Source organism: Balaenoptera acutorostrata, chromosome 9 (assembly GCF_949987535.1).
Source record: "Balaenoptera acutorostrata chromosome 9, mBalAcu1.1, whole genome shotgun sequence".
Classification (NCBI taxonomy): Eukaryota; Metazoa; Chordata; class Mammalia; order Artiodactyla; family Balaenopteridae; genus Balaenoptera; species Balaenoptera acutorostrata.
In genome coordinates this window covers 91,582,613-91,595,629 of record NC_080072.1, presented here as the reverse complement: position 1 = coordinate 91,595,629, position 13,017 = coordinate 91,582,613, and the positions used below count along the sequence as shown (strand labels likewise).

At 34.9% G+C, this 13,017-nt stretch overlaps 1 protein-coding gene across 2 annotated transcripts in view; it reads left to right on the top strand.

Moving 5' to 3' along the window:
• ZC3H12C (zinc finger CCCH-type containing 12C) overlaps positions 1–13,017 on the top strand; it is a 66,349-nt gene that overhangs the window by 31,526 nt on the left and 21,806 nt on the right. For both annotated transcript variants that reach the window (XM_057553443.1, XM_057553444.1), the window contains exon 2: positions 1,557–2,305. In XM_057553443.1, coding sequence (XP_057409426.1) covers positions 1,557–2,305 — 749 coding nt within the window. The remainder of the gene's footprint in view (positions 1–1,556; positions 2,306–13,017) is intronic.

The window sequence follows — 13,017 nt, the reverse complement described above, 5'->3', positions numbered from 1 at the left end:
TCCTGTAGAAGTGTGTAGGAGTTCTACACTGAAGGAATTTTAAGTGTACTGTTTTCAAGCTAAAGATTCCATGGTCTCTTCTCTATTATTTACCATAGTTAATACAATTTATTTCATTGTATAGAAATACTGCACTCTCTAATAAGTTCACTCTAATGCATTCAAATGTGAAACTTCTTAGAAAATCACTTAGCATTTTCTCTTAACATTTATATAATAGCTCCTTTCTAGTGTAAATAAGATGTTGAGGAGCTGTAGAATAAAATGTTTTTCCAATTTTCTTTTTTAGGTTATTTAAATAGGTGTTCTATGACAGTCTCATATTCAGCTACCACTGGCTTACTAATGTTATCCATGGGTAGAACACTGGAATTGCCTTAATAAGTAAACTACTGATGTGCATATAGTCCTTACAATGAAGCACAAGAGAAAATAATTTTATTTTGCTAACCTGTTCCTGGTAGAGAAATAACAATTATTCCCAGTAGACTTTTAGGAAAACAGTAAAACAGCCAAAGCATTTTAAACAGTAAAAGCATTCCTGTAGGGGGAAAGTAGAATAAAAGATGACTTTTTAACCAAATGCAGATAATAATTAGCTAGTTATCTAATATAATACAGAAGTATTTTCTGCCATAAAATTCAAGAAATTAAGATAACATTTATTCAGTGTACTTAATTATTTGCTGCTAATTTTATTTGGCAGCAAATATAATTATAGGAATATTTCATTCCTATGCTTTCTATAAATGTGCATAGAATAAGAGCTTTTTCCCCTGGAATGAAATAGACTGTAGTCCCTGGTACTTAATAAGGGTAGCACAGTGCTGTATTCTGTTACTGTGTTCAGGATTTACAAAATAAAGATTATTAGGGCAAAACTATTCATCTCTTAAGTGGAATATAATTCACTTTGTAATTATTTCATTCCTTGTTGGCTGTTGTAGAATGCGTGCTCTTTCATCACAGTAGTACTCTAAATCGTTTTTGAAAGTCTTTAGATTGTTGTTACGCTTGATCCAAATTAACAATAACTTTTAAATTATAATAAGGTTATGTTTTCCTTTTCACATGGCTTTCTCTTTAAAAGAATTTTTGCAAATTTTTGTGAATTATTTTAGAGAAAATGTACATAACCTGTCATAGCACATCTAAAACAGGTTTTTTATAATATTCTGTGTGTCACTATCGAAACATAGGCCTTTCTAACTGTGGGAAAATCTCTTCCATCAGGATTAAGAAGCATCATGATATAGTGGGGAAAGCATGGGTTTCGGAGTCAGACAAAACTGGGTAAAAAATCCCGTTCCACTACTTATTTACTTTGTTGCCTTGGAGGGAATACTTAATTTTTCTAATTGCAAACTTCGTCATCTGAAAAACAGGACATGATACTATCTTGGAAGGGTGTTATAAGGGATGAGAGGATGTAGACAAAACAAAGTTGATATTCAATAGTTTGGTAATTCTCTCTCAACTTCTTTATTGAAATAGAAATGATACTGAAATATCATTCAGTAGATATGAAATTCTAAATATTTTACATTTTTCTCTAGGAATACGGGGTGCTTTGCATTCGAGAATACAGAAAAAACAGCAAAGTGGAGTCAAGTACACATAACAGCTTCATGGGCTTGAAGGATCATCTGGGGCATGACCTAGGCCACCTTTATGTGGAGAGCACTGACCCACATTTAAGTACATCTGTACCTTGGTCAATGGTAGAAAAACCAACAATGGATAAAGTTAATTCCGGGAAGGAAGAAAAGGAGGTGTCTGAAGAGAATGCGAGCTCTGGTGACTCTGAAGAAAGCACAAATTCTGATAATGAGTCAGAACAATTGAGTAGCATTTCAGTAGAGCCATGCTTATTAACCAAGACTCACAGACAACTATGTAGGTCTCCGTGTTTAGAGCCTCATGTACTCAAACGCAGTGAAATTTTGCAAGACTTTAAACCTGAAGAGTCTCAGCCAACCAAGGAAGTGAGGAAACCCCCGGATGTGGTGCGAGAGTACCAAACAAAACTGGAGTTTGCACTGAAGTTAGGTTATTCTGAAGAACAGGTTCAGCTCGTGCTAAACAAACTTGGTACCGATGCTTTAATCAATGATATTTTGGGAGAACTTGTCAAACTTGGAAATAAAAGTGAGGCCGAACAAACAGTTAGTACAATTAACAGTATAACGAGGGAAACGTCTTCCCTGGAATCTCAGCGGTCTGAATCTCCGATGCAAGAGATTGTAACAGACGATGGGGAAAATCTGAGACCAATAGTTATCGATGGCAGCAATGTGGCGATGAGGTAAGTGGGGAAATCTTCACTCATTATTACCAAACAATCTTTAAAACATATTTCTAATTTTGTGACTGTTTCTTTTCTAACAGTCATTAATGTCAGGGTTGTTCTGCATCCCAACATTAGCTCCCATATTTCTAATTGTGTCTCTCTTAGTTCTCTCTCTACTTCCAGAGCCGTCAACCACTCTTACCTCATTTGTCCCTAAATAAAAGACCTCCTTTTCCCTAGTTATGTCTTTTTTTTTCCCCCCTCATCTGGTAAATTACTATGGTATAAAAATTAGCATATATTCCCAGTATAGTGTTAAACATTAGTTTTAATTGAAGAGCTTGAGTATGATCATATTGAATAACTTTGGAACCTAGAGAGATAAATGGCCTATTTCTATACAAAGTCAAATAACCATAAGATAAAATCCCAGTTCTTTGAGAAAATTATTTTTATTGATTTCAGGAACAAATCAAAGCCATAATTTCAGAGGGTTTTTTGTTCCATTTAAGAAATGTAATTCAAAAATAATTTTTTAGGAACTGGGGGAAAAAAAACAAAAGCAAAGCTTCCAGAGAAATTTTTTTATGGATTTTGATGGCTAAAAACGTAAAGTGCATCTAAATTCAATTAGTATATAGTTAACTGCCCACAATGTTCAGAATACTGTGGGAATATAAAGATATGGAAAGGCATCAGTTCTTCTTTCAGAAAGCTTAACATTTCATATATTGTTTCTCAAGGTGACCTGAGGATAGCTATCAAAGAATCATCTGGGGAACTTGTTCTAACTAGTGTACATTCTAGAGCAGTGCTGTTCAATGGAAATGTAATGTGAGGCACATACGCCATTTAAAATTTTCTGGTACCTACATTAAAAAATGAAAAGAAACAAGTGATAATATGAATAATATATTTTATTTAGGTTAATATAGCCAAAATATTATTTCGATGTGTGTTCAATAAGAAAATTGTTAATGAGATATTTTTGCATTATTTCTTTCATATTAAGTCTTAAAATCAGATATCTTACACTTATAGCACATCGCAATTCAGACTAGCCATACTACAAGTGCTTAATAGCCACGTGTAGCTTGTGGCTACATATTAGACAGTATAGTTCTAGAAACCTACCAAGTCCACGCACAGACCTACCAAGTCTAGATCAAGGTGTAGCCCAGCCATCTCCTTTTGTAACAAATACCCCCACTAATAATGATGCCCACCAAAATTTGAGAACCACTGTTTTCTAGGTGATAGCAGCATTTCTGCATAGAGTATGAGAAGGACCAACTTGTAATCCTCGAAATAATACTGCTTCCACCTGATGGAAAGGTTATCTTTCTTTCATTTATAAGCAAATGAGATTTGCAGTATTTAAATTACTTGTCCAAGGTAAAACATAATTCAAACCCAAATATGTCTGACTTCAAAGTCTATACACTTTTCATCATAATGAAAGGTAAAAACAAACTGAAAATGTTCAAGCCAGATCTTCCAAGGCCTTCAGTGCCAAGCTAGAGAATTTAAACTTGGCTCCAATCCAAAGGTAATTGAAGATTTTTGAGGAGGGTAATGTCAAGAGTAGAGCTGTGCCTTAAATTGATAATCTGGCCATGATATTTAAACTGGACTACAGGAGATAGGAGATAAATTTGAATGCAAACAACCCTTTCTAAGGGAGTAACAAGGGCCTTAAGTGTCACAGAGGTATGAAGTGTACATACAACCTTGAGAAGTCCTTCAGTAAAATAACCTCTCTGTTGTCTAGTCTTTCCCAAATTTAGCTATGAAATGATTTTTTTTTTCTTGTAATAATCCAGAACTAGTGAACAGTTACCTTAGCAGAGTGATAATGAGTAAAGCCAAAACACCATGGAATTACCAAGCAAGAGAGTAATGAAGGAAGGTAATAGGTCCTGGAGAAACACCTACAACCATAGCCATATGCCAAAAGCACCAGAGAGGTTCTTAAAGGGCTCAACTCTTGGAGAATCTGATTCAATGGGGTATAGTAGAGCCCAAATAACTGTATAGTATTTTTAAGGTGCCAAGGTATTTCTGATGCATAGCCAGTGTTAAGAACCATTCAACATGGAAAGTGTGGATATCAATAGGTCAGGAGGTAGAAGAAACTGATGATCCAGGGAAAGAGTAGTGTGAAAAATACCAGTCTTAGAAAAAAGTTTAGTGCTAGTAAAACCAAGAGACATACAAATGCCATCAACTCAAGGAAGCGGAGGCTTTAAGGAGAGAGTATCCTGTGGGTAGAATTGAAAAAAGATCCAGGGACATGACAGCCAGGAAATCATTGTCTTCAAGAATGCCATATGGTGTTAAAGATAGAAACCCAGTTACAAGATGTCAAGAAATGAAGGAATAGAGCTAGACTGTTATTCTCGAAAGTTGACAGAGGAAGGGAAGAAAGAGGAGTAAGAGTTGAGAAAGGATTTTTAGTTTTACATAGAACAGAACTATATAAGCTGAGGGGATGGGGAAAAAGTCTCCACAACAGCAATAATATGAGAGTTTAATTTTTGAAGCAAAGTTCTCTGAAGGAGGAGACAATCAAAATACAAATAGAGAATTTGGCATTGGAGGTAAATACACTTTGGGGTAGTCAGAAGAACACCTTGGAGGGGAAAAACAGCATCAGACTTATAAAACTTAGAGCCCATAGAAGTGAATTTTTTTAATGGATATCATTTAGATAAATGATGTCACAGTTGGAGCAACTCACATGACTGAAACCTAGTTCCCAGTGGCAACTGAAAAGTACTTGGATAACTGAAAATTTGCATAAAACTCTAAACTTTACTTATCCCACATGATGAGATACAAAAATAAATGGCATAATTAAGGCATTTCAAACAATCTACTATATGTAATTAGAAAACACTTCCACCCCCACACTATTTTGGCCCCATTCTGTTTCTTTTGCTATAAAGACAGGACAATGCACTTCATATGTTTTAATCTGACATGTAACCTGAGATGCTTCAGGCATTGCAGGAGAGAACAAGTTGACAGGAAATTTTATTATAGCAGCATTATACTGTCAGTCACAATGAAATGTCATACCACGTCCATAACTTTGAAAGTGCCAGAACTCATGGAAATGTATAGTAAACTTTTACATTCTGCCACTTATGAGATCTACATAAAGTAATAAAAGTCATTTAGAAATGCATATCTACTTCAGATTCAAAATCTTAATTTAACAAAAATGCAGAGAGATTTTACCCATTTCCTGTTGCATAAAATATAACAAACATGCTTTTACTTTTTAAGTTAATGTCCTACTCATGTTACTTTAGCAAACCTATTATATAATAAATTTATATACATCATAATAAATTATAATAGGTAAATGTGAGGATGAGTTAAGAATAGAGTACTGTTTTATTTCCTTTCTGATTTCTCAGGCAGATATATTCCACATATAAGATGAATATATTTTAGTTTCATTTAAATGCTAGCAGTGGAACTGATATAAATGATTCTTTAGATGTAAATTAAAAGTAGGAAAGAAAGGCATTTTATTAAAATTACCAAAATGAACTTTAAAAAACAATTAATTTTCTACACACTACCTTTGTGATTCTGAGTAACTTGTTTAAACTCTCCAATCTCAGTTTTCAGGATTGTAAAAAGAGGAACTCATCTTGCAGGCTTGTTATTAGAATTAAAGATAATTAATACCAAGTGCCTGGCATGTAGTAGGTGCTCAGTAAATTACAGTTATTATTACATTAAAGAGCTAGATTCTATATTTTAATCCAGAACATAATAACTAATGTAATGAAAACTTAGTTTTTCAGATTTTTTTAAATAAATTTATTTTTATTTTTGGCTGTGTTGGGTCTTCGTTGCTGCTAGTTGCGGTGAGCGGGGGCTGCTCTTCGTTGCAGTACACGGGCTTCTCACTGTGGTGGCTTTCCTTGTTGCAGGGCATGGGCTCTAGGCGTGCGGGCTTCCGTAGTTGTGTCTCGCGGGCTCTAGAGCACAGGCTCAGTAGCTGTGGTGCATGGGCTTAGTTGCTCCACGGCACATGGGATCTTTCCAGACCAGGGATCGAACCTGTGTCCCCTGCATTGGCAGGCAGATTCTTAACCACTGCGCCACCAAGGAAGTCCCAGTTTTTCAGTTTTTTTATTCAACACTTAACAAACAGCAGTTTAGCAGTCCATCCTATGATCTACAGGTATATTTTAATTCTTTATGTTTATATCATCAATTGTTTTCAATGATTTCTACTGTTTCATAAAGAAGACTTGGGCTCTTAGATCTGGGTGACGCCAAAATTGCCCAGGGACAAGCCATATAACCATAATATACAGCATAGGTCCCCAAATTGCAGGAATCCTGTGTTGCTTTGCAGGAAGCATGCTTCTACTTTCAGCTTATTAATATCTTTTAAAAATGTGCCACATTGATAGAAGTTCTGGGTAAGTTGGTGAATACGCAATTCATTCAAAATTGACAAATACCTAGACCATAGTCTAGCATAATTTGTGATAGCTATTTCAATGTGAGGTATAGGAGCAAAGAGGACATAAGTATTCAAAAATAGAAAACAGCAAACTAATAAGTTTAGATAAAGCCCTCAACTTTTGCACAAAAGTACTTGGTTTTTGAAATATGAAACAGAATAAATTTATATTTAGTGGAACTGGACTAACTAACAAGTACTGACAAAAAGCTACAGTTAATTTTAATGCTTAAAAAAGCAAAAACAAAAAAAAGCCTCTCAGTAATTTAGCAAATTGGTCATTCAGCAAATAGGCTTCTTTCCATAGTAGGGCAGATACTTCATAATATAAGTATACCGTGAAATGTATACTCCAGATATAGAAACAGAAACAAAGCATAAGTAATATTTATCATATTTCTGAAATGAAATTCTCATGATATTGTGATTTTTATTTCCTCCAAGTAGCTTTACAATTCTTCAAAATCTGATTCTCTTAAACCTGAGGTAGTTTAGCAATGGAGTATAGAATGATTCTCTATCCACATGTATCCAATAGTTTAAATTCATTTTTCCTTAAGAGAGTCCAGTGTTTTAATTTACCCAAGGTTTTAGGTTCAGATGACTTGTTCTGCCATTAAAAAGTACCATCTTGTGAGCCGTCAGGGATGGGAGTGTAAGTTGGATGTTGGTGCTCTTGGATTCCTAGAAGTCCTTGATTTCTTCAGTATGCTTCCATGACATAGTCACCTGACTTCATTAAAATTACATCTCCATATTTCTACTTCAGCTTCTACCAAATATGTGAAATAAGAGTGGTGAACAAGAGAAAACCCAGAGCCTCATCACTACCTCTACACCATGTGTAGCACAGATTCTCTAGTTCCGTGGGATGGAAGCTAGGCACACCAGCCTTCTCTTTTTGATATGAACAAACTATTGAGATCCTCCCCACCCTGACTCCCCTGTCATTGCAAGTCCTCTCTCTTGGTCGGTGAATCCACGCTTTTGGTTTTAGATAAAATCTCCTAACTGGTGGGTAGGCCTTATTGCTGCATGTTTGGGCAGAGTATTAGGATAGATATTTTGTTTGCTAAAAATCTCAGGTGGACCACTTTTGACCAATAGGATCCATGCTTGTATTGCCTCTGTGTTAATGATGGGGAACCATGAAAAGAATTTAAGCAAGGGAAGAGTGGCGTATCACATTTACATTTAAGGAAGTTCACTCTGTAGAGAAATTTAGAGAAGGATTTGAGCACTAAGACTGCAGACAAGGAGACGTACTTATATTTGAAAATATATGTAAAAGTTAAATTGTGGACAACTCCTGGGAAAAGAAGAATATTGCTTTTGTATACCAGTCTAATGGCAGAGAGTACATAAATAAAGCAACCATCTACCCCTCAAAAAGACTCGTGTTAGAAACCAGCTGGTGTTGTATAAATCTGAATCTTAACTGGGGTGTAGAAAAGCACTCCAGGTAAATCACTGAAGTCATTTTCTTAAAGTTTGAACAGAAATCAGATATAGTCAGGTTATAGTGTCAGAACATGAACAGGAAAATGCGCAAGTTGTAACAACTTTTCTTTATATCAAGAATTGTGGGCTAAGCCTATATATTTATAAAATATGAGCAGAATTTAGCAGTCTGTATAAATAGGATATAATTTTTTTTAATTAATTTATTTATTTATTTTATTTTTGGCTGTTTTGGGTCTTCGTTTCTGTGCGAGGGCTTTCTCTAGTTGCGGCAAGTGGGGGCCACTCTTCATCGCGGTGCGCGGGCCTCTCACTATCGCGGCCTCTCTTGTTGTGGAGCACAGGTTCCAGACGCGCAGGCTCAGTAGTTGTGGCTCACGGGCTTAGTTGCTCCGCGGCATGTGGGATCTTCCCAGACCAGGGCTCGAACCCGTGTCCCCTGCATTGGCAGGCAGATTCTCAACCACTGCGCCACCAGGGAAGCCCTAGCAGTCTGTATAAATAAGATTTATTTATCTAGATTAATCTTTTTGAAGGTACAAAGGCTTTTATGTATCTAATCTGGTTTGTGAAGTTGTATGGACTTGAGAACTCTTTTCAGTGTGAATTAGAATATTGAAGACCATCTTGCCTGGGCTCCAAAACTTGCCTTCAATTGTTTGATGCGTTTGCTGTCCTGTTTCCTGTTTACCGTTTTAGTACAGCCCTGTCTCACAGTTAATAAAATCCTCCAGGACACCTAGTCCAAGTTTTTGGTTTAGATTACAGGTGTGAGACTACAGCTTGCCAGGGTTCATTCAAATTTGGTTTTGGCTCTCAACAAAAATGTATCAAAATTATGTGCAGTAGATCTGCATGGTCCAGTATGGTGACCACTGGCCACATGTGGCTGTTGAGATTTTCAAATGTGTCTAATCCAAATTAAGGTATTCTGTAAATGTAAAAGACATACCAGATTTTGAAAACTTAGTACAAAAATATGTGAAATATAACAACTTTTATGCTGAATATGTATAAAAATGATCATTTTTGATACATTGAGTTAAATGAAATATATTACTAAAATTAATTTCACCTACTTTTTACTTTTTAAAATGTGCTATTCTAGGTCATTTTAAATTATATTTGTGATTCACATTATACTTCTATTGGGTAACCTCTCAGTGAAATGTTTTTTAAGTTCCAACTTAGTGGGGGCTTAACATCAATTAAAAGACAGCTTGATTTCCCTCTAGATGAGTGTCAGTGTCATAGGTACTACTTACAGGTTAGTTGGCAGGGTCCCATTTCTCTTATTGTTTTAAAGAAAATCCTTAGGTAATATGAAAGGAATCAGAGAATCAGAACTAGTTTTTTCTGTTGTTTGATTATATCAGTGTGGAGTCTGACACAGATGTTAGTTCTGTTCTACTGCTTCTCTTTATAACCCTAAGTATATACTTCTACCTGTCATCATTCATGAATTTTCATAGACCAATGGTCAATAAACTCTACCTGTCTTAATATTGAAGACGTTATTACATCTACTTAACAGGTATGTTCTGTTCAACATCTTTAGACTAATGACCCACTTGGATCTAGATTAGCTAGATGTGCTTCCTATTATTGATTTTGGCTTCAAATTATGGACCTTATAAGGTGAGGACATCTTTCTACTTTCCTTTTTCCTTATCCTTTCCCATTCTCAAAATTCTCTTGGCCACACTGCTCTTGTGTCTGTACCAACTGGAGGGTAATAATGAACTTTCATGTTAAGACTTCCACTGTAATTTTGGTGTTGAAATTTTCATTGTCCTAAATCAGTAATTTTCAGACTTTTATTTTCCTTTGAAGTGGTACAATCCTGCAAATCTTAAAAGGAAGCCCAGTATTTAAAACAAACAAAAACATAGTATCGTTTGAATTGGAGGGTATAAGTGGGGGCTGTGTTTCCCACTTAAAAATTCCCTTCATTTCTCCCTAGAAGGGCCTCTGGGATTTCTATCTGGAACACAACTTGATAGACCTGATTAAATTATCTGTAACAAGGGATTTAGTTTTCTGGATATATTGCATCCTGACCACTAGGTTTAGGTTCAAAGTGATCTTGGTGTAGTGGGAAAGAGATCAGAGATTAGAAGTTCGGTAGCTATAAGAGTGACAAAATAGGCATAAATCACTCGTTATGAGCCTTCAATATAAAAGAAAAAGTTCTAGATGCCCATGAGTCAGCACATGGAATTATAGATTCTTAAATACAATATGAAATTTAATTAGGCTACAATAATAGGAAGGAAAATATTCTCTTATTTCCATATTGAAGATGATATCCAGCTGTACTCCTGTCTCCTTGCTTAAGGGAAATGGGATAGATGTAGGAGAATTTCTTCTTAACAATCATTAGACATTGCTAATGCATTAGTATTTGAAAGAGTTCTTTAAAATTAAAATCTATTTTCATGTATACAACATGGTTTATGTACAATCAGCCCTAAAAATTGAAAAAAGTAAGTCATCAAGTATTTGAAGAGCACCTAGGTGTATTAATAATTTAGTGTTCGATAAATATCTATTATTATTATATTAATATAATATAATTATATACGCTAACTATATTTAAACGTAAAGGACTTTGGTACTAAAGATTCAAATACGGTTTTCTAGCTTAAAAGGATACATTTTACTCATACTGTTCATTGTAGGCACTTCACTGACAAACTTGTATCCTTATCATTATATGCAGTTTGATATAATGACCCATTAAAGTCACAGAAGTTTTATAATCATACTTGAATCTTCCAGTGAAGGGTGTAGCAAACTTGTAGGTCAAGTTTTTGATTTAAATAAAAGATGATATATCGAAGGTTATAAAAAAGCAATGGATTGTTTTTTTGAGTCCCCTGATACCTTGATCTCTTTTTGTTTTTTTTTTAAAAACTAAAACTGTTTAGTGATCTCCACATATCAAACACATTGATCTAAAAAATCACAGTTTACCATCAGTAGTGAGATTAAAGCTATTAAAGATTTACTGGTTTCATTTTCATTCCAAAGCAAGCTCTTTTCCATTTTCTAAAAATTAGGACCAAAGGGACATGAGAAAGTGAAGGCACTAATATTTGTTGAAGTCTTCTATGTGTCAGGCACTCTGTTCAGTGCTCTGTGGATGTTACCTTGTTCAGTTCTCACAACCCTGTAATGTAGGCGGGATTATCTCCATTTTAAATATGAGAAAATTGAGGTTGAAAATAAGTAACTTGCCAAGGTCACACAGAAATGTACTAAAGAAAATACTTAAACTCATGTCTAATTCCAGACACTGTTATTTTCACTGTGTTGGCCTACTCATGAAAAGCCATCTCTATTTAGTAGTAATGCTAGTAGTAGTATTAATAGTACTAATACTGTCATAATAATTAGTAGTGCTAATTTACTATTAGTAGTACTAAACATGCCATTCTAGGTATGATTGTTACAATTAGATTTTCGATGAGTTATGGAAAAACTTTTTAAGAATGGCTTTCCTTTGATCATATAAGGGATATACTTATTACATAAATATAAGAAAATAAAAATCAGCTATGATTTCCAAGGTTCTTTGCAAGCATTATAAGTAATATGTTAATTCAAAGCAAATACTCGAACTAGAGCAAAATCAAATTTGAGGAAATAAAAGATAATTGGAAAAAGACTCCTTATTTCTCTTTTTTTTTTTTCAATGCCATGGAAAGAATTAAAAAGAAGTAGTCCCCTTTAATAGATGCCTTCATTCCCTTGTTAGATTTCTCCATGTTTTTCAATTTGCTCCTATCTACCACAGAAATATAACAGTTATAATTCTAAAATAACCCTTTCTATCCTGTGGTTAACCTACTTAATGATGTGTGTGTATATAACTTAACAAAGTGTAATACATGAAATTATGTTTCCTAGACACAGCAAATGGAATGGTTCACCCATTGTCCCTCTCTTCTAGGTCCTGTGTTGAGGCAAGCTACATTAAAGTGTGTGGTTCCCTGAATTTTTCTCTGCATTACAAAATACACCTTTGTAATCTGTTAACCATCACAGGTGACTAATTTAACGGCACATAATAAGCAAGTGTACTTCAGTTCTCTAGTGGGAAGTATATATGATGTTTTTATAAGATTTAGCAAATATCATATTAGTTTGAGTGCTTATGGAATTGCCCTTCTGTTGAAGACAGAAAAGTAGAACTGAGGGGTTTTCAAATTTGTTGCAGTAGTATATATGAAGAGATTAAAGATAATCCCATTAGATACAAGACAAAGTGAATTTACAGAATAATAAAGTTATGATAGTGAAAATCTTATGAGGAATATGTTTGTCAAGACAATTTGTGTTCATTTTAGCTCCCCTTAGTTTCCAATTACTAGTTCACTAGAAGGTGCATATGTCTGAAACTCCGAGTGGGAGTCCCTGGATAGAAGAAGTGGGGCTTCAGTTAACCCAGTCCAGACCTTAGTAGCCCTTTTCACAGCTTGCAAATTAATTTCATCTTATTGTCTGGAATAAGCTCTACAATGAATTACAGAAATCTGTTTGGGAAGTTGCAATGACTAATAAATCAGCAATTAGTTTTGCACGTGGCATATTAGTTGTGGGATATTAGAAAACCTCTCATTCAAAATTTGGCCCATAGCATGGCAGACCCCTAGCACATATTTACTCTCAGTATAGATAAGCACATATTCACTAACTCAGGTGGCTTGTCTCCCAGGAGCTTCAAAAATCCTCTACCTGGAGTCCAGAATATGGTAGCCTTTAGTTTATA